Genomic DNA, 27,032 nt, shown 5'->3' on the forward strand with positions numbered 1-27,032 from the left:
TGTTTCCGTATTCTCTGGCACTTGTCACAGTGTTCCGTCATGCCAGAAGCGGTTTGGTCGTGTTGGTCACATGACCCGGAAAGCTGTCTGTGGACAAACACCGGCTCCCTTGGCCTGAAAGCGAGATGTGCGCCACAACCCCATAGTCACTTTTGACAGGACTTAGCTGTCCAGGGGTCCTTTACCTTTCTTTTTGTTGTTGCTGTTGTATGGTGCTCATACAAAACACTTTTGTTCTCCTTATCATTGGCAGATAGGGAACTGAGGCTGCAGTAAGTCACCCAGCAAATTCATGGCTGACCAGATTTGAGTTCTGCATTTCCATATTGATTTGGTGAATGACAGTGATTCGATTCTAACTCCTTTTGAATTTTCGCTCCTGGTCCATATTTCAAATTACATTCTGCTGCTTTACTTGTTCCATTAAGTTATGTCAATGTAAAGAGCAGCATAATGCGAGATTGGGGACTGATGTAATAAGATTAAAGTGCATTGTATAACTGGATAGCTTAAAGGTATCTAAATGCATTCCAGTGTTTATTGCTGCCATCTTCCATGGGTTGAATCCAGATTTGATCATGATTAGAGCAGACCCATTGATACCAATTTGACTTAGTACTGTTTAACGTGTGTCCCATTGATTTTAACTCTGGTTGATTTCAATGGAAAACATAACTAAGCCTGGATCCATCCCTTTCTTTACTTTTGTATGGTTTAAACCAGAAACAATGTGTGAGTCCTTCTTTCCATTTATTTATATGACTTACACTCCACCCTTTCAAGCACAGACTGGAGATGGCATACATAGTCTTAGAAGTTAGAATCTGCATTCAGTACACACCTGCACATAGAATAAATACCTAGAATGCTTGATCAACTAGGAATGGAGTGTACTTAGCCTTGCCAGATCTTGTATAGCAGCAATGTGCCTGTGTGTCTGGAGCAGACATCCCCAACCTTCGGCCTTCCAGATGTTTTGGCCTACAACTCCCATGAGCCCTAGTTAACAGGACCAGTGGTCAAGGATGATGGGAATTGTAGTCCAAAACATCTGGAGGGCCGAAGGTTGGGGGTGCCTGGTCTGGAGCTTTCAGGTGTGACTGGCAGGAAACATTGCCGCCCAACCTTGCAGGTTGTGTGTGGGTCTTGGGTTCATATTTCTGTGTGGATATTAATGAAGTCAGTTGCTGTGTTAGAACTATTTATAGCTTAAAAAATGATAGGCCTATCATTTACAAATATTTGATTGGGTGATTGCCAGGGACTGGACTTCAAGTGAGAGGCAGTACAGTTGTGGAATTTTCTCCCCAGGGAGCTCTCTTGCTCTCTTTCCATTTCTCATGGGGGGTGTTGCATACATTTTTTGACTCCTGAAGGCATTTTATGACAATTTTGTGCCATTTCAAAAGACTGCTTTTAAGGTTGCTGTGTTTTATAATTGTTTTATGTTCTGTCTATCTTTGTGCTTTATTACTGTAATTTATTATCTGAAGACTGCTGTGGAAATTGAAAAGGGGGATCTGAATAAAGTAATTAAATATAAAGTAGCAGGTCTGCCCTCAAACCTGGAGAGTTAATTAAATTTAGGAACTTGGAAGTGTGCCAAAGGTTTGTGTGCTTTCTCCTCCCCCTCCCAGCTTGCGGTTCCCTTCTCTATATCCTGACTTTCTCTAGCCACAGATTGTCAGGACATACACATTTACAAGCTAGAGTTTGCCAATTTGGACATTATGACGAACTGTGTTTTAAGAAAACCAGGAAGTAGAGAACAGAACACTCAAATAAAAATGGAAGAGAGAGCACATTGAGCCACATTATGTACCTGAGCCTTGAAACCATCTTTCAGAGGATTGTTTTATGAAGTCTGAACTATGCAACTGTCTTTAGGTAGGATGTATGTTATGGTCTTCTTTTTCGTGATATATAAATATAATTGTAACATTAAATAATGTATGCACTATCTGTATCCTTTGGGAGACAGTGGAGGTGCTGTGTCAGAATCCTGATAATGCTTTTTCAAATTGCTCTCTGTCCACAATCAGAATTTCATGCTTTTTGTGACTCCCATGTCCTCTGGTAAGCTGTGATGAGGTGTGATGAGAGAGGTGTGGTGAGAAAGTTAGATTAAATGTCTGCTGTAGTAATATCACTGTTCATATTTATTTCTAAAATAAGATTCAGAAGTTGTAAATATCCTGGCTTGCTTTTGATCCAGTTTTGCCTTAGAGAATTCCCTGTATTTACTATGGTGAGCATTTTTCTTAGTCATAACTCAAGTGAAACCCTCTTTGTCCCACAGTGCATGAGAGCTGCTGGTAGCAACTAGAAGACAAAAAGTCTCCAGACAGCAGGAGTGTAGGACATGTGCCCATCATCCCTGGCCATTGGTCATGCTGGAGGACTGCATATACCCTTTACCTGCCATATATAAAACCAGCAGAGCAACAGTGGGAGTCGGAACAACAATCGCGTTCCATATTTTATTATACTGCACAAACTAAAAATGGACTTGTATTGCAGTAATTTCTTGTGTAGGCAGATTTTTTTTTTGGGGGGGGTATTCCGTTTCTGCCTAGCCCATAAGTTTAATTTTAATTCTTATTTGTAGTCTATCTTTGTACATTTCTGCCTTTTTGCAACCTATACCACAAAGGCAGGTGACAGATGAAGTGAAGGCTTGGTGTGCTTGCATGCTTTTAGAAATAGAACACCAAGGATGCCTGCTGAAGTATCCAGCAGACAGGCTCTGTTATGAACTCTGTGGGATTCTCTTTCGTCAGAGGAAAAGTCAATATAGAAGGGCAGGGAGAACTTTCTCATTGTACTTGGTAGATGCTGAACAATGGAAGCTCGGATTCCTTCTTTTCTTGAAGCCTGCCACTGAATTATTGTAGGAAGTATATCCTGTAGATGAGAAATGAAAAAATTATCTGTTTCTCATTAGCTACAGAGGCTCAAATAAATAATATTACAGTGGTACCTCGGGTTAAGTACTTAATTCGTTCCGGAGATCTGTACTTAACCTGAAACTGTTCTTAACCTGAAGCACCACTTTAGCTAATGGGGCCTCCTGCTGCTGCTGCCGCGCCGCCGGAGCCCGATTTCTGTTCTCATCCTGAAGCAAAGTTCTTAACCTGAAGCACTATTTCTGGGTTAGCGGAGTCTGTAACCTGAAGCGTATGTAACCTGAAGCGTATGTAACCCGAGGTACCACTGTAGTGGGAAGGAGATGTATGGAATCAGATATATTCAGTACTTTTATAATACTTATTAGAGGTTGGCAAATCATCTTTAGTCATCCAAATAATCTTATTTATTTATTTTGTTTTGGAAATGTATAAACAATTTGCTAAAAAAAAAGTTCTCCTAGTTGTATACAGTTATATTTAAAAGTAGACTAAAATGCACAAATTGGTTAAAAACAAATATGCATAAATATAATTTGAAAACATACATAAACGTCAGTAAAACATTTGCAACAAACGTTACCAACTTATGTGTCTTGATAAGTCCACTCAAACAGAAACAGTGTCTAAAACAGTGTTGTGAAGGCGCCTCACCTGATGTCAATAGGCAAGTGGTTCCAGAGCCCCAGGGGCTGCCACACTAAAGGAGCAATTCCTTGCAAATGTTCAACAAACATTGTGTAGCACTTATAAGAATGCAAGCTCCACAGACTGTGGTGGTTGAATAGGCACATACAGAGTGAGGTAGTTCCAGAAGCAAACTGATCCTAAGTCATTAAGGACTTTATATACCAATAGTAATAGCTTGTGCTTTTCCCGGTAATGAATCAGCAGCCAATGCACATTTTTGAGCACAGATGTGATATGCCGACAGACTTCTGCTCCTATTAGCAATCATGTTGTAGAATTTTGCACTACCTGGAGTTTCAGGACCAAGTGCAAGGGAAGCCCCAGATAAGAGTGTGTTGAAGTAATTCAGTCTTCAGGTTACAAATGCTTGGGAGTTCTGGGCTCATGTTATTCCAATCCAGGAACAGTCACAGCTGTTGTAGCAGCCAGAGCCGGTGAAAGGTGATCCTAACTAGAAAGCCACTTGGACCTTCAGTGACAAAGCTGGATCCAGCAGCACCCCAGTTGTCATAGTGGCTCTTTCAGAGGGAGCACAACCACGTCTACAGTAGCAATCATTCAGTTTCCCAGACATGAGAACCACTCACCCACAGAGCCTCTGTTTTGACAAGATTCAAGCTCAGTTCATTTCCCCTCATTTATCCCAATACTGCATCCAGGCTCTAGCCCAGGAGCAGTACAGCTTCTCCCAATTCAGATATTATGGAGAAATAGAGCTAAATTTCAGTAGTGTCCCTTTCCCCATTTTACAGCTTTTAATGTGCAATACAGTACCATATAGCACAGCATGGGAAGGCCTCATTCAGGTGGTGGGGGGGGGGGAAATGTTCCTCCTGTCCTTCCGCTGCTTCTAAAACTCTTCTCTCCATCCATGAAGCCTCGACAGAACTCCAAGGATCCTGTTTCAGGATGGAGCCTTGAAAAGGATATTTTTCCTTTCATGAGGTGGAGAATCTGCAATGTCTTGTTATTGCCCTTAATCTTAAATTCAGAGCTTCATGATAATGCCCAGTGTAAGGAATGTTGAAAATGCTGGCCTTCCCGATAAGCAGCTGGGGATTTTAGTTTATTATTATTTTTTAATGTGGCGCTGTTAGTTAAACACAGCTTCCATCTTAAGTTTGTATTAGGCCAGCTTTCCTGAGCTAAGTGCCTTATAGTTGCCTTACTGTTGTTTAGAGACATTTCAAAGAAAGTAAAAGGGATGTAGCAGGATTATGGGGGGGGGGGGGGCTAAATCATCCATATTGGAAATTTAGCATTCAGTGCCCACACCCTAGTTTCCAAACCTTTTCTGCAGACTGGCCTGCCAGCCAATAAGTTCAGTAATCAGCAAACTGTTTGCTAACAGTTGATGCCTCTTATGCTGCATTTCTCTATGAATGCACTGCTGGTTTGGCTTAGAAGCTGCAAAATTATCAAAGCCATTAGTGTGGCATTCTTCGCCATCCCCCATTACTTAGTCAACTAACATAGGTTATTTTGGGGAAATGCTTGTGCAATCTGAACTGTGGCTTCCTAATCACATTTATTGGGCAATCTTCAAAACTGTTTCGTTGTTTTGTGCTCTTATTTCTACAGATACAGTGCCCAACCTGCCAATTGGTGTGGTGTTTTAAGTGCCACTCTCCCTGGCATGAAGGTGTCAACTGCAAAGAGTATAAAAAGGGAGACAAGCTGTTACGTCACTGGGCCAATGAAATTGAACATGGGCAAAGAAATGCTCAGAAGTGTCCAAAGTGCAAGGTAAGAGAGTGCATACTAAGTTACGTTTCTGTTTGGTGCACGAATATTCTGTGAAGTTTTCCAAACTGAGATGCCTTAGTGAAATTCATGCTCGTCAAGTTAAGTGTCATCAGTTCTGTTAGATTCAGAATAACCTGATCCCTGCCATCTGCTGACATTGCTGCTCATTTACAAAAGTGCTTTATCTGTCACCCTATTTATGTTTGTGGTAGCTGAACTGCTGAGTTTCGGAGCACTTAACATTGCTGGTCTGCAGAAAAAGAAAGAAAGAACTCAAGCCTTTCAATACAAGTTAATGAATGTGTTTGATATTTATGGAATGGCACGTTCACAAGAAGCAAGATTCCAGGGAATCCTGTTGCACCATTCTGCACAAGGAACTAATAGTGCAGAACTGGAGAAAAGGAACAAGTGAACATGATGCTGATGCAGTTTAACCTGGCAGTGACTGACCTGGAAAGGGTCCTGGGGAGGGGGTGGATAGCTCAATGAAAATGTCAACCTGGTATGAAGCTGTTATTGGGATTATTAGGAAAGGAATTAAAAATAAAACTGCCAATATAATAATACATTTGTAGTACAGTTCTGGTCACGGCACCAAGAAAGAAAGAAAGAAAGAAAGAAAGAAAGAATATTTTTCAGCTGCAAAAGATGCAGGAAAAGACAACCAGAGCGATCAAGGAACAGCTCTTCTTTGAGAAAAGATTACATTGAGTGAGGCTTTTTAACGGGTAGGCATGTAAGTAAGGGGAGACATGATAGAGGTATGTCACATTATGCAGTGTGGAGAAAGGGTGAAATCTCTCTCTTCTATATAACACTGGAACCTGGAGTGTTGTGAGTAGACTCTTAAATCCCATCTCTAACATAAAACCTGGTCTAATATATAATGCCAATATATATACCTTAAAAATATGAAATCAATGACGTTTGTATCTTTATTTCATAGTAGCCTGTTCGATATAGTGCAGGTGTGAGATTGACCTACAATTGAGACAACACTTTAAAAAGTAACATAATAACATTTATTATAGGAATTAATATGTGTACAAATAAGATTAATTTAAACATCACAATATAATGTGAGGTTACAAGTATGAATGTTATTTCTGCCATAAAGTTGATATTGTTACTAAGGAATGCAGGATTCACTTTTGTCAAAATAAATCTCTGCTTAAATCCAGGGTCTAGTTATCTCTGTCATTTAAAAGTGTTGTTTTTTGGATTGAAGTCTTCACACAGATCCAGCCCTCACTCTTCTACTTATTAACGATGGATTTTCAGCTGCAATGAGGATTTATTTATGGGCCAGGAACACCACTGTGGCTTTAGGTTGCCAGTTGCTTGCTGAAGTCTTTCACATTCCTTAAGCACAAAACTTCTCAAACTGTCTATCACCAGCTGCTGTCTTCTGTTACTTCCCCTTGAAGAGTTTCTTCAGGCTATGAATCTTCCTCTCAGGCTTAGCCTTTTCCCCTTCGACATTGAGTCTTCTCTGCCTGCTCTCCCTGCATTCTTTAGTTTGTGCTTCCTTTCTCAGGCTCTTTTCTGCCTGATTTGAGCTCCAACTGACCCTCTTGATAGTTCTTTGCCTGGTGTTTTGGTCTTCTTCTGGTCACAGGTACTCCCTTCTATTGAGTATGTTTTTAGAGTGACCCTCAGATTACCATTCTAACGCTCCTGATCAGTATAGATACCAATTACTTCTAGTTCTGCTAACTGCCCAATATGCATCTACCCTTAGCAAATGTAACCAAGGCTTTTGTTAGCTGCCAGGCCTCCATTTGCAGAGGTTTAAGTCAGGCCTCATCAGGTACAGCTTTACCTAATGTTTCATTTCAGGCTGAAGTATTTAATCATAGTACAACTCTTAATTCTAAACATCTATCATTTTACCTTACGCAATAATAAATAGTTAATAGTGTTTTGTTTTGTTTTTTTAAAAAATGGCTCATCCAATGAAGGTAAATGATAGGATAGACAAAAGGAAGTACCATATTTTTTGCTCTATAAGACTCACTTTTTCCCTCCTAAAAAGTAAGGGGAAATGTGTGTGCGTCTTATGGGGCGAATGCAGGCTGCGCAGCTATCCCAGAAGCCAGAACAGCAAGAGGGATTGCTGCATTCACTGCGCAGAGATCCCTCTTGCTGTTCTGGCTTCTGAGATTCAGAATATTTTTTTCCTTGTTTTCCTCCTCCAAAAACTAGGTGCGTCTTGTGGTCTGGTGCGTCTTATAGAGCAGCAGCTACAGAATTCACTACCACAGGATGTAGTGATGTCCAACCATTCAGGCCACTTTAAAAGAGGGCAAGACAATAAAAAGGCTATCAGTGGCTACTACTCATGATGGTTATATTGCCTCAGGTATTGGAGGCAATATGTCTCTGTGTTCCAGTTGCTGGGGAGCACAGCCTGGAGTACACTTAGACCTGTGTCCTGTTGGTGGTTTTTTCACAGGCATTTAGCTGGCCAGTGTGGGACCCAAATATTGAACTAGCTAGGCCTTTAGTCTGATCCAGCAGGGCTGCCCTTGTGTTACTATGGGCTTCAGCTGATGCTGAATGGTTCTGACCGCAGCCTTCATCCCAAGATTGGAGTTGGGGAAGGGTCGGGGATCACTGCCAGTTTGATTCCCACACATCTCTTCAGCTTTAAAGTTTGGAGAAAAGCTTAATATGCCTGCCAGAGGGGAATGCTACACTTTTGATGGCATGCATGGTGTGTAAGATTGATAAAGTCTTTCTCTTAGTCATTACTCTAAACCAGATCTCATTTACCTTTGACACATTTCAGATAAGAATTTATTTGGCATATTGACATACAGGATGTAACTGGTTTTGGGTTGGTTTTTGTTTGTTTCTCTTGGTGCTCATGTTTTTAAGTAATATAGATTTCCTTTACCTCCTTGCCATTACTTGGCTGAACTTTTCTATATTAAGGAGAAAGCAAAAAGACCAAATTGGCTTGCCCCTTGAAGGTATGGGGCAGGATGATACCTAGAAGTTGTCTTGTGTAAGCCCTGTTGAAATGAGTGGAAACTGCACAAGGGTGCTTGGGTGGATTATGCCTGTAGTAGATAGAAAGGCTTTTGGTCCCTTGCAGTTCCGATTCTGTGGTAGATGAAGCTATATGAACAATGTGGAATACGCATAGAAAGGAATGACAGCTGCTGTGGACAAATGCCAACTTTTGTTTTATGTTAATGCTACAGCATTAACTCTTCCTTTGTACTATGTGATTCCTATTAGACAGGTTGCATAGCTCAGCAGTGGCATTATGGCAAATGATGTGACATAACAGCTGAAACAGTATTATTGTATTTCTCTAAAAGGATAGCCTGCAAAGATCTTGAAGTACCTTTTTCATATCGGTGTTCACAAATCTCTTTCATGTGCTGATGCCTGCGTGTTGTTTTTACAACTTTATTTTTTCCTGCCACTTAGTAAATAGTAAACTTGTGACAACTTACACGGAAAAGAATAATGGTTTACAGTGAGACATTTTCCAGTTCATTTCTTGTGTTTAAAATCTTGTGGCAAATATCTGATTAAGAGAGCTTGATAGCAAGCCTGAGAAAAATCTGCACTGAGGACTTTCGAAGTGCTAGTCAATAATGGTGAATGGAATTTTTGTTTGATCACAGCTTTATCTACTTTGCTGTCAAATTCTCTTTGGGTGAGATCTAACATCATGCCAGCAGATGTAGTAGGAATTCTCCCTTCATCTCCTCTGCTCTGCAGCTCCCTGTTTGTCTTCTCCAGAGGACCCTCCAATCCTAAAGAGCAGGTGCAGAGGCTGCATGGGAAAGAAAGCAGGATCATGCCCTATTTCCACAAGAGGAATTGTGTTGCATCTCATTAACTATGTTTCAAAACTAGTCAACTGAAACAACTGTATTATTTTCATGCTGATAGATCTTCTCCACATTTTTGTTTCTGGATACTTTACATAAAAAAAATAAAATGAGTTAATACTCATACCACTCCCTTCATAGCTTTGCAAATGTGCTAGTAGTTTTATTGCCGCACTTCTAGTTTGTTTTGAGGAATTTGTGCAAATCCCTGAAGCTAAGAGGTTTATTAAATTAATGTTGTTAAAGTTAGGGTAGATAATTTTGAAAAGGAGGTGGCTATGTGAATAGTATTTGGAGCAGCTAATTGAGAAAATAGATTTAAATGTCTTTTTAACCAAATAATAGCACTAAAATGGTGAGCACCTGATTGCTCTGCACTCTGAAGAAGCAATCCCTCTGGAGGAATGAGGAATATTTTATATAATAACACTGTAAATTGCATTAAATAATTGAGCTTTATGTACAGTACATGAATTTATATCAGACTTGTACACTAAGGGTTATAAAATGCTAGGGTAGTGAGGAATGGTGAATATTTCTACCAACTGGTTCTGCTTGTTTTCACAAAACTGCATTCTCACTGTTCAAAAAGGAAGTAGGGTATGTTTTGGAACACTTTGTTCTGATATGAAACTGACGTTTTGGATTTGCAGCATTGCTTTCATGTACATTCCTTGTGTTTACTGTGAGTATGCAAATCTTCAAGGCTATTGTGATTCCCAAAGATGAGAGATTATAAATCTCTCCTTGGGAACAGCTGTCCTAAATTACTATACCACTTCTATTTACTTCGCTAACTACTTGCCTAGTGCTTGTATAATACCAAAGGAACATATTTTTTTATTTGCAAAGCAACTTTTGTGCGGTTTCCCCCCCATCTCAGGGCCTGGCTTCATACTTCTGAATTGTAGGATATTAAATGGGAGGCAAAGGAAGTTCAGGATGATTTGTGGCGGACGATTATCTAGTTCGTTAATACAAACTGTAAATCTTGTCCTCATTATATTAGCCTTGGCTGATTTGCTTTTTACTGTTCATTCTGCTCATACAGTTCTGTGAGTCTCAAGTGCAATTCTACCTTTTTATTACCAAGATGCTCTTCTTTGAGAAGCCAGCTTCTATGAGAGCCAGTGTGGTGTAGTGGTTAAGAGCGGTAGACTCGTAATCTGGGGAACCGGGTTCGCGTCTCCGCTTCTCCACATGCAGCTGCTGGGTGACCTTGGGCTAGTCACACTTCTCTGAAGTCTCCCAGCCCCACTCACCTCACAGAGTGCTTGTTGTGGGGGAGGAAGGGAAAGGAGAATGTTAGCCACTTTGAGACTCCTTAGGGTAGTGATAAAGCGGGATATGAAATCCAAACTCCTCCTCCTCCTCCTCCTCCTCCTCCTCCTCTTCTTCTACCATAACACACACTATATGCAAAGCAGTGCAGGAGGCAAAACGAATTCCGTGTCTGTTTTTATGTGGTTTCTTCATTTGAGATCTGACAAATAAGCATCTTTACTACACCCTGCTGTTCAGTGGATTGCTCAACTCTGCTTCAGATTTTAATACCAGATTCTGACAAAGTACTTTTGAGATCTTAAGATTTTGTGGCTATCCCAAGGGAACGAAGGATCTGTTAACTTGAGCAGAAAGAGATGGTTGTTAGGTTCCTGGATCAGGCTGTTAATTGTATCATCTAAACGGACTATGGTTACTTGCTTCTTTGGAGTCATGATTTCTGGTTGCCAATGAACTTTATTAGGCCAGTGTGAAAAGCTGAGATAACTGGTGGCTGCCTCCCCTTACTCAAATTTCCAGCAAGTTCCTTATTGTCCAAATCTGTTCTTTCCACGTGAACCTTTTATCTCTTAGTAGTAACTGGAGGTGAGCTGCAGATAATATGCCTAAGAGTTGGATTTGGCCTAGGAACTGACAGTTGCTCTCTTTGTGCTCCTATCTTTTTAATTGTTGGCATATTTTAAACTATCTTTCCCCCACTTCTATGTCACGTCCAGCTCTTTAACATCAATGAGGGGGGAAAACAGTCCCCAAGTTTTCATCTTATTAGGCAAATCGAAGCTTATGCAGGCCACTCCCAATTTACATGGGGGTTACATTCTAAGGCAGCACACGTTTCAGTGATATAGCATATATCTGAAACACAATTGAAAAAGCCTGCAAACACCCCATTCCACCCCTGCCCCATTCTGCTCCTTTTTGTGATGTTTTTGGGTCACTTCTGGATTTGGCGTGATGTGCACTGTCGCGATCATGCACATATCGGATGTGACTAACGATCGCTGCCTGTATAAATACTTAAGTGATCTTCTGATCTCCTGCCCTAAACCTCAGGCAGTTCTTCTGGGACTTTTCTCTAGAGTAACAATTTTCTAAATGGGCTAGAAAGTGCCTTTCAAGCACAGGCCAGACCCAAACTTGCTTAGTTTCAGCAAGATGCTGGGCTTGTACCATATGGGGACCAAAACAAGACAGAAAGCACCCCAGAAAAGATGAAGAGTTCTTCCATTAGCTTTCAGCATTTCCAGTCATCACAAGCGAAACAGAACCTGCCATAGTGCATGTTACATTGATTGTGATTTTTTTATTAAAAAAATACCTGCTTCAGATTTTTGATCTACTCATTAAAGTAAAAAAAAAATGCACAGAATACTCATTAAAGTAAAAATAAAATGCAGAGGATACTGAAAAGTCTTGAGAGTTTCTGCATATGAACTAGAGATACACATGGAATTTGCTGAAGGTTAAAAAAACTAGGAAGACATACATGTAATACAGAAAAAAGTTAAATATAAAATGTAGCATACGTTTTGTGTTGCTATACACTGCCTTTAATTTTATGGAAATGCATGATACACATTTTTAAATAAATCAAGATTATATTTGCGCTTTAGTTTTCATGTATTCAGTCTTATGCATGGTGTGATATCTTTGGTGAAACTATTGTGGAGGTGAGCCAGATATCATGCAGTAATATGAGCTGAAGATGCAATGAAAACAATTTTAAGAGAAATTCCATGGGCTTCTGTTGATGCTGTTGAATGATGGAATAGAATTTTAAAGGCAGTATATAATGTATAATGGAAATGTATTGATGAACGCAAATGTATATGGATTTTAAAGTAGGTTCATGAACATGAAGGGAATTAAAGCTGTAGAATGCTACTCATTTTCTTCTGCTATCCTACATTTAACAGAGAGTAGATCCTACAGAACTTGAAGGGACTTAATTTTGAACAGCAATGCAAAAGACTGTAGTATACAAACAATGAATTTGTAAAATGTACCCTTAATTCCTGCAGCCTCAAGCCAGATCTTGCCAATGTGAAGTCTCATCAATTTCTTACTCATAATATCTAACCCCCTGCAAAATCCACACAAATTCCTCTCCTGTTTTCTCTGTCTGTCCTCGCATCTCCTTTGTCTCCCATTCTGTTCAAATTTAGGGCAGAGATCGTCTTTTTGTTGTTATGTTGTAAGATAAATCAGTGGTGTTATACAAATATAAACACACAAAGATTACTTCTACTTAGCCAATGGTCCATCTCTCCAAGGAAGTAGGCACATGCTATCAGATCTGCTACCAGATCTTCTCTACTGGAGATGCTTTGGACTGAGCCAGGCTCTCCAGTGAGCTGCGTCCCTCTCTTGAAAAATGGTGCAGCTACCCTGTTCACTTGGGTAGGGTTTGTCTGGGAAATAACAGAACTCCTGAAGAATCCAACAACTCTTAAATTATGGAAGCAAACATTAACAGTACCAAATGTAGTCTCAGGTTATTTAGTTTCTTTTAAATTGTTGTATTTGTTTGTGTATTAAAAGCAGATTACTTGAGCTTCTTAAATGCCACTGTCACAGTTTCTGAAAATCAGGCTGTTTTGCAATTTGAAGAGGTTCTACTAAGTCCGTTAACAATAAGGCAGTAAACTTTTTTTCAGAGTTCCACCTTGTATGATTCTTTGTAAGACAATTGAATTGACTAAGAACCAACTTGTTTAATATTTTTTTTATAACCTTTTCTCTCTTTCTTTTTCTGTTTTGCCTGTAAAGATCCATATCCAGAGAACAGAAGGGTGTGACCATATGACTTGCTCACAGTGTAACACTAATTTCTGTTACCGCTGCGGGGAGAGATACCGCCAACTCCGTTTCTTTGGAGACCATACATCAAACCTCAGTATATTTGGATGCAAATACCGCTACCTCCCCGAGCGACCACATTTAAGGAGATTAGTGAGAGGCTCTGTCTGTGGTGAGTGGATGATGACACTTTGCAAAGAAATGCTTGATGAACACATATGGCTAAACCCGTAAGAAATCCTTTTAAAAAAATAAACATGTAACAAATGAAGTCTAGTGAGTGGTGTAGCTTCTTGGAATGAAATTGAGTTGTTAGAGAAAACAAAATAGAAAATAGAAAACAATATTGTATATTGTGGCAGACAGCATGTGAAATCTGTAACAGTGAAAATTACATACCAAAATGTATTTGTTGTTCACAAACTTCATAATTTTCTGTACCTAGAGCACACACAGTCAATTGTGTAACGATGATTTGTACTTTGTATCTAGAATTTGCTTCAAGGCCTCTTAGCTTACAATGGGAGCAAACCAGGTGTCCATTATTATTGAAGTAGACTATTACATTGAATTGTCCTGCTTATGTGTAGCAGGAGGTTTATCAAACTGAAGGATATCATCCTCTTTCTATGCTCCTCCCGATGGAAACATGCAGATGGGGACAGACATACCCCTGTTTTAAGTCGTTTACAGACTTGTCTTCTCTTGTATATCACTTACTACAAAGCTCAATGACTAAGCTCTTTAGTGACGAAACGTCTGATTACCGGAATGACGTCCGAGCACTGAACCACTGGTATAGCACAAGTGGACTATTTATTACTGCATTTGCAATTGTTTAGATAAAATCTATTTTGGGAAGAAAAGAAATGAGCACTGAACCCCTGATATATTACAAGTGAACTCTTTATTTACTGCGTTTGCAGTTGTTTAAGATAAAACCTATTGGGGGGGACTACTTTGGCCCTTTTTATGGCCGTTTATTGTTTTATTACAGATAGTTACCATGGTGATATTATATTGTGTCAATTGTAGTAGCCATTGTATCACCACCCTGTTTATTGTTATATGTGTAGCACTAGCAGCCCAGTGAGTGGTGCTGCAGTGGTTGCACTGCTGGCATGCTAACTCTACATGCAAATGGACTGATTCGATATAGTGTGCTCATACATGACAGGCAGTGTACATGGAATGATTTCAAGGAAATGTGCTTTGCTAATAACTGCAATCAAGTCTGTTTTGGATCAGGTTTTTCTGTGCAAGTATATTACATCAAAAAAGAAACATCAGAACTGAGCATGCTCAGTTAAGATCACTGTAAGCACTACATAGTTTCCTTATTGAGTGGGGAAATCTCTATATTGTTTCTCAAATTCGAATTGTGCCTAATCTAAATGGAATCACAAGTTAGCTAGCTTGCTACCCTTTGAGCTTTGTGACTTCTTGTATCTCTCAACTGCATTTCTTATCTGGATAAGGCTGTGACACTGTTTTTTAGTTAAACTCTCAATATTTAGAAAGTGATTTTTAAAATAAGCAAAACCTCCCGCCGATTTGCAGAATTATGTGGATTGGTTAGGATTACTTTGTGATGTGTGAAGAGTTTCCTGCATATGCTCAGGGACTTGTGCTTGGTTCCTAAAAGTTGCTAACCTCACTGGCTGCCATTTGTCCTGCTAACCCCGATCCTTAACTCTGTTCTGTTGGCAATGCTCTCTGCACAAGTTCTAAAAATACCTTTCTTTACATAGTTCTAGTACTGAAAAGAGACTGCATCCTGGCACAAATTAAGTCCTCGACCAAAAACACAGTTATGGAAAAATATGTGGAAAAGTATAGAATGTTTAATTATCTTAAAAATATTATCAGATAAAGAATTTTTTCAAAAATAAATCTTTAACATGCCAAATTATTGCAATATATTACAACATATCCTAAATGGATTTTGACACAGATATCTTTAATAGTGGCATAATACAACGGGGGGAAACTAAGCATAACAGTCCAATAGACCTTGGTTCTTGCATATGGGACTTCAAAGGAGGAGGACAGGGATAATTAACTTCAAATTGAGTTTATTAGCAATCAACCTGGACAAACAATTATTCATCAAAATAGTCATCAATGTTTCCAGGCCAAGAAATATAACCACCTTTCTACAGTATCAAAGCTTAGGGTAAGCATGAATAAGCTCTGTGTCAGAATGTGTTTGGCTTATGTTGCAATATATTGCAGTTATTTGACTTACTGGGGATTTATTGTTGAAGTATTTATGTGATCGTTAATTGACTGTAATAAAAATTCTGTACCTTTTTAAAAACACATTTAACACATTTTCCTGGACAATGTTTTTGGGTGACTAAGTTTTGTGTTAAGGATTATTTTTATCTTCATTTGTCTACAATTTAAGCCATGTCAAAGTCACTCTGTTACTTGATACTAAATACTGATTTCGATCTCTGCAAGATAAGAGGATATGGGTACCTGGAAATGTCAGTTCTGTAAAACCTTACTTTCAACACTTACTGTAAATAGGGGTTAGTTTGTCGTAAGTGATGGGGGAGGAAAACCTATTGGGAGGGAGGGAAGAGGAAGGCACTGTTCCTTTGATATTATTAACAAAATATTTTTCTCTTGGCAGTCCTACGGAGCACCAGAAAAAAAATTGTTCATGGTTGCTAAACTTCTGAGATTATAAGCTTTTTTTTAAACAGCCGGATTGGGTTTTTTTGCGCTACCCTTTTACAGTAATCTCAGCTGTTTGAAGCCATATTGCAAAACAACATTTTTCCCTTCTGGATGCTAGAAAACAATTTAATAGGTGTCGTCATGGGTGTCCGCTGTGGGGAAAGTTCTCCCTTCTCATGCACTACAATCCACATATTCCAAGGTTTCATTTTTTAGAAACAGTAAGTTTCTAGAATTTGTAGATCCTGAGATATGAAGCAAATTGTGCAGGTGCTCTTCTTCGGGGTAGATGGGGATTACAAACTATCCTTTCATTGTTTTACTTCCTTCTCCCTCCACCCACCTCAAAAATTCAGATGGATGCCATCCTTGCTCTGGATAACTCAGGTGTGGAGAAATGCTGTGTATATTTCTGTCTGTATTTTTGCTTTGAAAACTTATGTAAGCTCTGCTGATGTCAGAGTGTAACTGTCAAGATTCAAAGGCCTTGTGTTGCAGGCTTGTACAGACAGCGACCATATTGTGTGGGGTTTACGTTCCTGGCTCCCACATGTGTTCCTCCTCCACCCTGTTCCACCCCCATTCTGCCCTCTTCCAGATCCCAGAGGACCCATAAGCAGTTGCACGTCCATTGGATGTGCACAAAATAGTCCCCGCCTGTTGCTGCTTGGTGAGAGGTGCAGAAAAGGGAGGGAGAAACTATTGAGTTTAATATTTATCAACAGGATGTGAATCAGGTAAATTCATTGTGATTGGTCACAGAAAGAAAAAGACTAATTGACTTGAGTTCTAAGTCAGTGAAGAATGGGCAGTTAAAAATAGTTGGATGAGGAAGGTATGAGGCAAAGCCCAGAGAAAGCTGAAGACAAATGAACAGTTGAGGCCTGAATATTAATTTATTCACTCTGGCACATTAACTTTGCTGGTGCAGGTCAGAAGAAGGGAGTTTGTGGCTGCATTAGCCTAAGAGGCTGCCATGTGTAAAGGGCTTATCAGAGGAAGGTGTATGCCATGAAGTGTGTACATGTGCACAGGAAAGTGAGTGAGTTGTGTATTGTGAAAATGTTATGACAACTTTTCTTTTTTTAAAAAAGATATGTGTTGTGTTGTGGCCACCATGTATGTTTTTCCTGTCATTATGAGACAGCAAGAGCATCATTGTATGTAGTCAGTAAGCTTTTTAGGGCGCAGTGTGTAGAGGTTGGATTATCTTTGCAAATAACAATACTAGTAGCTGCAGCAATGGTAATTACATTGGCTTTTCAATGAGCTGACACAGCAGCTCTTGGAAATGTTAACTCAATAAAACATATAATGAGTGTACTGACTGCTGCATCACACAATTACTGATAGGTTAACAAAATTACTGATGGAAGCTACCATTCATGGACACAACGCTACTCCTTTTGTAGGAATAGAGGAGTTTATTGGAAGGTTATCAAACAAAAAAAATATTTTTACTCTGTGGTCCCTCTTCTGTAAACTATGATCCCCTGTCACCAGTGAACACAACACAGGAAAACAATGTTTTCAAAAGGCATCAGACAAATAGTGGGGCAAAACTCTTAATTTAGCTAGCATCTACCCAGCTGCTTGGGGAGGTAAGGGGCTGTTCCAAATTTGGACATTTTGGCAGGGATTGCAAATCCCATAGATTCCCTGGAAACAGGCAAAATACAGCTCTTTTAATTGTATTAAGTTGTTAAAGCAGCATCTGAATCCAATTAAGTGAATTAAGTAATCACTCACATGCTGCATTACTAATTGTGCACTTCATAACAAGCCATGGAATACATTTCCCCATATTTATAGGGATTTTTTCTCCCTTGGCATATAACTAATTTAACTGTTGCTTTCACTGCTAAGAGATTTAGCATGGCTAGAGTTGTAATGTATTATTATTTATTAGATTCACAAAGGTGCCCATCGATAAAATATTTCCTGGGTAGCTTACAAAAAAAATTGAAAACACAATATGCAATAATAATTAAAAATAGACAATTGCATAGAAGCAGCAATCCAGATTTTTTTAAAACAACAACAACACCCAGCTATAAAGATTGGATGGATATAAAGGTTTTAACAGGGCACCAAAAAGATCATAAAGAAGGCACCAGGTGAGTCTTTCTGGAGAGACTGATTCATAGGCGTCTGTATATCACTATATATTTAGTGAGCAAAGAGATACCTTCAATATCTATGCTGAGGCTGCCTCAAATGGGCCAGTTGGGGACTTAATGGCATTCATGAGATGGTCTCAGTACAACACATGTAAGTGGCTAAGTAAACCCCTCTAAAGAACCAATATCCTTGCTCTTAAACTGGAAGCAGTTATAAACATCAGCATATTGTCATAAATGGAAATTTTAAATTGTTCTCTGTCACTCGGGGGGTTGAGGACACCTTAACTTTTGGATAGCCAAAACCAAACGTTTAGCATTAGTAACCAATGTAGGTAAGTAACCAACCAACCAACCAACCAACCAATGTTCTCATAATATGCTATCAGAGGTTGTATACATTGGTTTTGTGCCTATAGGGGACAGAGTGATGTTACTTGAAATCTCATGTTAACAATTTTTTTTCTTTCCTTTTTAGGTGGGAAGTTGCTTATTGCACCACTGATACTGGTTCTGGGACTGGTAATAGGAGCCATAGCTGTTATCATAGGTAAGAACAAAATGCTATAAATAGGTAGCATTTTGAAGTAAGGAATATATCCATTTCAATGATAACTGTTGTCAGAGGGGCAATGAGCAGAAATGGGGCAATTTGTGGGGAACTGTTTGCAGGTAACTTGTGTACGTGGAGCTCCCGCTCATAGGATTCACTTTTATATTTTTCTTCTTACCTCAGCGTTCCCACCATAGCTCACCTCATTAAATAGCTCACCTCTAAACCTCTGATCCTTTTTGGAGAGAAGACCAGGGAGACAAGAGGGTGAGGAAGTCACCCTCCACCCAACACCTTCTGCAGGCAGATCTCTGGTTCCATCACAATTAAATACATTGTGCATAATGAAACCACCAGCAGCGGTTAAAACAATTCAGCAACAATCCAAACTAAAAATTTCAGAAGAGCATAATGTTTAAAATAAATTTCCACACCACAGATAACAGAGTTTTAAAAGCTGGTAGGAATTTTAGAAGATATTTATTATTATTTATTAAATGTCCCTAGCACCCTCCATCCAAAGATAACATAGCAGTTTACAATATAAAAAATACATACCATAATTACAAACAAAAGCAAGCATTATTATTATTTACTAAGCATCTGAAAACCAGAAGACATCTGGCTGATTTGTGCTTGCCTGCCTCATGTATGGATAGAACAGTAAGCAGGCCCTGAAGCAGGTTTGTGTGAGAACAAATGGTTCCGTACATTTAACTGAGTATAGACAGATCGGTGAGGTTTTGCTGATTAGATACCTTAATATGCCTGAAATGGGCACACTGCTCCCACATCTCTAGTCAATGCCTTACAATTATGGTTACAACAATCCACTTCAAAAGTGAAATTTCCTAAATAACTGTGGTGCAGATGTGCCCCAAAACATCCAATCCTACTTCCTTCCAGGTACCTTTGCCAGTGATTGGCATTACATAACGTAGACATGTGTGATATCAGAGGCAGATTTGCTCCTTCAAATTTTGACCTTTTTGAGGCCACAATTCAGCAGCCTCCCCGCCTCTCATTTTTGGTTCTGCTCAATTCACTGCATCATATTTGTGACCCAGTGTGGCAGAACTGGTTGTGCTGCCCTAAACATGCCTGTGGTGTTATGCCTCTGAAAGCATAAAATTATATTAAGCCTCTTGATTTCCTGGTGGTCTAGTGAAAAGAATTCATTGCTCTCACAGCTGCAGCCCATGTTCTATTCCCAGTCAGAGGGAAGTAGTGCTTTAGGACAAGTTATCTAGTCACAGAGCATCTGTTTTTCATGTAAAATATCCCAGATTCAGTCCCAGCATCTCAGGGGTGGGAAATCTTCTTTCAGAGAGCCTGGAGACCTGCCGCCAATAAATGTAGATACTAGTGAGCCAAATAGTCAGAGTCAGCATAAGGTAGCTTCCTGTGTCCTTATGTTTCGTGTTTGTAGTTTCATATACAGTGGTGCCCCGCAAGACGAATGCCTCGCAAGACGGAAAACCCGCTAGACGAAAGGGTTTTCCGTTTTTGAGCTGCTTCGCATGACGATTTTCCCTAGGGGCTTGCTTTGCAAGACGAAAACGTCTTGCAAGTGTTCCGATTTTTTTCCGCTCCCCCCCCCTTTTCTAAGCCGCTAATAGCCTTTTAGCCGCTAATCCGCTAAGCCTTTAATAGCCGCTAAACCGCTAATAGCGCTAATCCGCTAAGCCGCTAATAGGGTTGCTTCGCAAGACGAAAAAACCGCTAGGCGAAGAGACTCGCGGAACGGATTAATTTCGTCTTGCGAGGCACCACTGTATGCTGGAATTAAAAGATCAGCTAGGTTTTTTTAATTGCTTTGAGTTAGGCTTGCAAGAAAAGAGCAAGTACTATGTGAGATGCAGGAACATCCAGACAGCTTAGAACATTAAAGTTCTAGCTTACGTTCACAAACTCTTTTGTTTTAAAATATTTTTCAGAACTGTATTTTCACATTTTTTTGTATAACATAATTAATTCGATTTTTGGTATTATTGATAAACCAACTACTTCAAATTATATGGCTGCTTTTGATGCAGAGTGACTACTTCTTATATCCAATTTGAATGGGCATTCTGAAAAAAAGTTAGCACTAACAATATAATTGGAAATAAGGCAAATTCTGTTTTCTGCCTTACAGTAGGCTTCTTCTCTTCACTTGGCTGATAGAAACCCAGGATGCATTTGTTTCTATTCAGTGAACTGTGTACAGTTGATATATATATATTTTTTAACATTCTATATTTTCCTTTGGTTTTGGCAGGTTTATTTGTGTTCCCTATCTATTGCCTTTGTAAAAAGAAGAGGAAAAGGCCACGAACAGAAATGCCCTGGTATGAGTAGCCATTATATATCTGAAAGGAGCCAGTCCTGCAAGAATTATGGAAAATATGTGCAGCAAGCTGTGCTAGTTAACTATCCTGGCAGAAAATTCAGGGGCAACTGCCATATTTTGTCTGCACTGTACACTACTAAAGACAGACCAGATTGCTTCCCTGCTCTGCTACTTCAGACAAAATGGAGGCCTCTCAATTTTTAAAGGATTTTTTTTAATCACTCTCCCAAAAAATCAAGTTTACTTTGTTGGACAGCCTACATCTGCACTGTAGCTACACAATCTACTGATTGGCCCACGAAAAGAGTATTTAATTTGGCAACCTCTTCCCCACCCCAAGTCACTGGCGTAACTCTCAGGTGGCCTTCCAGATGGTGTTTTCAGTGGACTTGTTTGCTTCAGAGGCTGGCTTCATACGTAGAAGTGGTTATTCTGTCTAACATCATTGGCATAATGGCAGGTGCTGAATTCAGTAGCTCCTTATTTTGTATATGCAACTTTGCCCTAAATACTGAATCATGTGTGTGATAGCTACTGTAGAACCTTATAGGGAATTTGGTGGGGAATTATTGGAACAGTATCTAGCCCAAATAAAACAGAGAGATTTGTCTTGGTTATTTGGGAGAGCATTGTGTCATTTTCAGTGTTTTTGACCTGTGCAAGTTGTTTAGCAAGGCTTAAAATGTTCACGCCATTAACTTCCATCAAATACACTGAATTAAGTTAGGTGTAAAAGCCTGCCTTTTATGGTTGTTTCTGGAGTCTGACTAAAGGCATTGTGGCACATATACACACTACAGACCAGAAGCATGTTCATATCTGAATATGCAACAGCAACTAAGAATGTGGCCAAAACCAAGGCAAACGCAAGAAAAGAAACAAATATGTAACTACTGGAGCATATTTCAGAATGCTTAGCACTATCTAGCTGGGGAAATAGCAATTTGTTCTGAAGCAGTCCAGAAGTACACTGTTTTTCTAGCCTGCACCAATACATGCCTAAAGTGAGTAGGCATTTTCTAGGTTTTTCCTAGGAAGATACATTCAGGACAGCTTCATAACACAAGGTCACTTAAGACACAGGATCTGTTTGTGTCCTTCTTACTGTTAGGCTCAGGTCTGGAGCAGGTCTGTCCTGGTTTGCCTGATTTCCATAGTTCTTCCCCAAAGGTTTGGGAGTATTATCAATATTAGGTGAACCACACACCAATTTGTAGGTGTATTAATCCAACCCACACATTAAATCATTTGTGTGGAGTTCGACATGTATATTTCCAAAGGTCCAGGCCTTCTTGCCTACTAAGAGAAAGGTCATTACTGAATTTATGAATTGTCCCATTTGTATTGCACATTAGCAGTTAAATTAAAATGTCACCTGTGAAGTGTTATGTGTTTTAAACAATGAATAAATTCAGTAAAAACTAGAGCTTTTTTTTTTTTTTTTTAGTTCAGGATCAGGTACCTGACAGTCTTATTTATATGTTCTTTTTTTTTAACTTGATACTTTTTGTTGAACTCAACATGTGAGGGACGTACAGCCCATTGATTTTAAAGTTGAGAATAAGGATAATTAAGGAAGGGTTTAAAGAAATTATACTGTCCTGTTACGTTAGCAAAAGAGAATATCAGAGAAAGGAAAACCATGCAAACAATCCATTATATAATGATGGACTGTATCGTAAGGTGCCTTTCTAAGCTCAGAAGAAGTCCTTTGGGGAATGGAAGGGCGCTTTGATCCAGCAAAAGTTCCCATTAACAGGAGGGAGAAAGTGAATTTTGCTTTTACCTTCCTGTCTCTGCAGTCCCTCTCACTATCTGCCATGCTGTTCTGGAGGCTGCTTATAGAATCCTAGGATCCAACCTAGACACAGAATTATAATCTGCTGAAGTTTCTTGTTATCTTCAAGGTTCTGTTACTCAACAGAGTAGTGAAGTATTTGAAAGTCCTATGTTCTGTTGTAAGGGCAATAGACTCCACAAAATATATAAAAAGGCAACATACAGTTATTTAGAGCACATTGTGCATTAAAATATTACAGCACTTCATTGCTGTAGTAGTTTGGTGATAGTACAAAATGCAACCCAGTGAATATGTATTAATTGCTGGACCATAAAGCCTCATCTGAAATTGGTAGTAGATGCTACTTATCTGGCAATATGTCTCTGCCTTATGTTTCATTTTCATGTGCTAGCATCAGTCATCTTGCAACTGAAAGTCTTTAACAATATCCAAATTTACCACCTTTTCATCCACTAAAATTAGATTGATTTTAGTGGATTATGAAACCTGGCTTACTAGAGAAATGAATTAGAATGCAAACATTTCAAAGAGAAATTATTTTTGGTAAATTAATATACACTATGCTGTTTCAAATATTTTGAGCTTGCTTAATGTTTCTCCTTTTTTGTGTTGTCTCAGAGTTGACTGCTGCCTTAAACTTTTTAAAAGATTGTATATGTTTACCTAGCCCCAAATTGCATTTTCTCAGGCCAAACTTGTGCATTTTCTTTGGTTTACTCAGGGATTTCAGTCCTTCATTAAAATGTCAAATACTCTTATGAAAAAAAGCTTTTCTAATATTTAGAAAACATTCAAACATATTAATTATATAATGAGATTTGGTGTTTGTAGTACAGGATGCATTAAAGCAATCTTGAGGCCTCTGTTTAACATAATTCATGTACTGCTTGAGCTTTCTTCTATGTTTGATTTTTGTTCTCTACTCATTTGAAATATAGCCCTTACATGATCCAGGAATTTTCATGTGCAGCAGCAAGTTCTGTGCAAGAATCTTTCTGCTACAACTATTGGCTCTAGAGACAGGAAGTGCTCTCAAGTCTTGACAGAGATGGTCACTTGCTTGGAAATGACTGGTCTCTCACACACACATACATACACGTGATCAGCAGGGGATTTGAACCATCATGGCCAACTATTATTTCAGTAGCTTGTGAAGGATAAAGGAATGCCACATGATATTTCTGGGTGGGTGCAGATTTTCTTGTCTAGACAATACTTTTGTGTCCACATGGGACCACATTCTGAAGCACTCTTGCTCATGAAAGCTTACTTTTGTAAGTGGGTGTAATCCCATAGGTGTTGCTGCATTGACAGAAGGCATGCTTCAGCAGAATGGGGAGGGAGGCAGTTCTTCCTCCACTGCTGATATCTCTTGTCTTGAAATGGTTTATAATACTAAGATAAGTGAAAGTGAAAGGCATGTGTATATGTTATCTATATAAGGTAATTTAAAGTTATTTATAGAAGCAACTCTTTCCCACAAAGATACAAAAATAGCTTCACGGACACAAAGGCATGACATTTTAATACTTAGATGAAACGTGTATCAATAAAACCCTATGGTTATGCAGATTTAGTTCACTGAGTATTTAAGTATAACATCAAGATGTAGATTTTATATTCAGTTTTATATTAACTTGCCTTTTCCAAAAATGGAGCATTAGCAGTTATCATACAAGAAAGGAAGAGGGGCATCAAAATACTGGTTTGCTGACCCCTTTTGTAAGGCTATTTTCTTGAATAATTATCCCAAAGGGTTATTTTTTAATTTCCTTTAACAGTACATAAACAAACATACTCATTTAGCAACCAGTGGAATGACTGCTGATTCACTATGTCATAAAACTTGGGTGAAATCATATTGTTTAAAAATCTGTTTTGCTGAACAGTTTCAGAAAGACTGTTGTGTGGTAAAACTGTTCAAGACATTCTTTGATTTGTTTTATGCAGTTTGTATCCTGCTCTGTGATTATTATCTGTTGCTTTTAAATTGGAGTAACTTGATCTCAGTTACAGTGAAATATCTCCCTATGCCTCTGACCATAGCTCACTCACAGTAAGGGAATATTGCCTATTTTCTCTCTCTCCAATGCTTTAAAAGAAAAAAAGTATAATATACCTTATCAGAATGAAAAAGAATTGAAATTGTCTATTTGGGGGACAGAACCTCCATTGCATTTATTAGTTTAACAGTAAATACAAGACTGGATGATTTGTTCTAAAGTAGAGCATCTATAAAGTATTATATTATCCAGATTGCTACACACTGCATATTCCAGTTTCAGAAGGTTGACAATTTTTCAATGTATTCAGACATTGCCAAGTAAAGATAGTTGTATTTGCAATGCAAGTAGGTGTAAACTATAGGTTGCAATAGATTGCCATTTTGGTCTTGACTACTGACATTCAGCCTGGATTTAATTTCAGTAAATAGAAAGCTGTTCTCTGGTTGTAAGAAATTCGTGCAATGCTTTTGGAAATGGGCACAGGAAAAATGCTTAGATATTGATTCTTACTATTAGCGCAATTTTTCTAAGACCTTTCAGGGTAATATTTTTTCATGCATTGGCTGCTTTAATAATGGGTGGTTGTAATCACTTTAAGAATGCTGTTTCTCACTGTGGTAAAATCTTTGCCAAGACATGCCATGAATTTATTTATAAGAAACATAAATACAATATCTATCCCAGGGCAAAAGAAAACCCATCTTAGCTGAGCCAATATTTCTCATCTTCTTTTTTAAAAGAACAATTTTTACACAAAGCTGCCCCAAAATTGTTAAAGTAATTCTGTGAGTACAAGTGAGGTGACCTTCTGTTTTAAATAATATACTTTTATGTTGGCCACTTTTCCTCACATCCCAGACATTCCAGTCCAGCAAGGAAGATTCATGCCTGAAATAATGCTTCTATTTATGGCTGGATGGGACCCCATACTGTCAAAAAATGCTGTGTGTGGAGACAAAGTTCTGCATTAAACCACACATGTGCACTCTGGCAGGTTAGCCAGTACTGTTTAAGTTTTTGTATGTATTTAATTCTGGACACCCTTTCTTAACAACAGGTGATTAGAAACTGTCATTGCTAACCATATGTCTTTGGGAAGAGCTTGAAGGACACCTTTTTGTGTTGCAGTGAGATCTTTGGTTCAGGGCTAGAGCTAGGGCTAGAGTTTCATAAAGTGTAGGATACTTAATATTTACTGAAAATCTTGAATGTTCACCTGCAATTGCAGTCATAGCCAGAAGTTTCGAGAACAAAGAAGTGAACTTGTGTGCTATTTTGTGTGCCATCATTCATAAAATGATTTAATGTATTGCCAATTGTATGTGGTGCCCTCGCAATCTCAGTTTTCTGTTTCTGTAAAGTTTTTAAAGAAATTGTACATAACCCTTGATTATGTGTGAAGGATTTTTTTAAAATTAAAATATATTGGGACATAGTAAAACTTCAGCTGCAACTGTTGTACTTTTGAGTTTTCCATGGGATTTATTGGATTATATAATAGAATAAGGACAATAGAAGTTACTTCTGAGAGACTGGTCTTTCAGTTTGGTAGACTGATTGATGCAAAATGAAGATCAAATGGTATAATTCCTGTGGTAAAAGCTAAATAAATAAAAAAAACCACTTGCTTTTCTTTGTTTTGGCATCAATGCCTTCATTTTTCTTGTGCTATCACCTATATCAGCTTGTATTACAGCTGTGGCTCCCAAACATTTTCCACCATTTGAAAATTTAATTTTCTGCACGTGCACTGTATGGTTTTTATTTGTATTCCCATTATTTTTATTCCTTGTGTATTGTATTTACAATTTGAATTCTGAAGAATTGTAATACAATGAAATACAGTATACAAAACAAAAGAAGCAATAAAATGCAGTTAGAATTCAATAGGAATATTTAATGTGATGGACGTACCATCTCCCATATTCAACCACAAATTCACATACATGCCATGGACCACCTGTGGGTGGCAGACCAGTTTGGAAATGCTTGTGTTACAGAATTAATTTCAGTGACTTGGATCCAAAGTGCTCAATGCACAGAAACCAGTGGAGGCTGACTGCAGTCTGTCCTTTCCCTACAACAGTGCAGCACCCTGTATTACCTTAAAAGCTCTCCTGCAGTGTTCCCAAACTCAGGAGTAGCTTATTCTGAGGTATGAAGGCAGGAAAACCCTGATGTACTTCAGCCAGTAACCTGTTGGGGGGGGGGCATAATGTAAATATTCTTCTCAAAATAAACACAAAACTTGGA

General features: G+C 38.8%; 1 protein-coding gene across 1 annotated transcript in view; it reads left to right on the forward strand.

The window, feature by feature from the left end:
* Positions 1–26,402, forward strand: part of RNF217 (ring finger protein 217) — a 46,702-nt gene extending 20,300 nt beyond the window's left edge. The window contains exons 3-6 of the mRNA XM_081187753.1: positions 5,178–5,342; positions 13,250–13,451; positions 18,566–18,637; positions 20,901–26,402. Of these exons, the coding sequence (XP_081043879.1) occupies positions 5,178–5,342; positions 13,250–13,451; positions 18,566–18,637; positions 20,901–20,980 (519 nt within the window). The 3' untranslated portion in view covers positions 20,981–26,402. The remainder of the gene's footprint in view (positions 1–5,177; positions 5,343–13,249; positions 13,452–18,565; positions 18,638–20,900) is intronic.
* The last annotated feature ends 630 nt before the right edge of the window (positions 26,403–27,032 follow it).

This window comes from Podarcis bocagei, assembly GCF_964188305.1.
Source record: "Podarcis bocagei genome assembly, chromosome: 3".
In the NCBI taxonomy this organism is placed as follows: domain Eukaryota; kingdom Metazoa; phylum Chordata; class Lepidosauria; order Squamata; family Lacertidae; genus Podarcis; species Podarcis bocagei.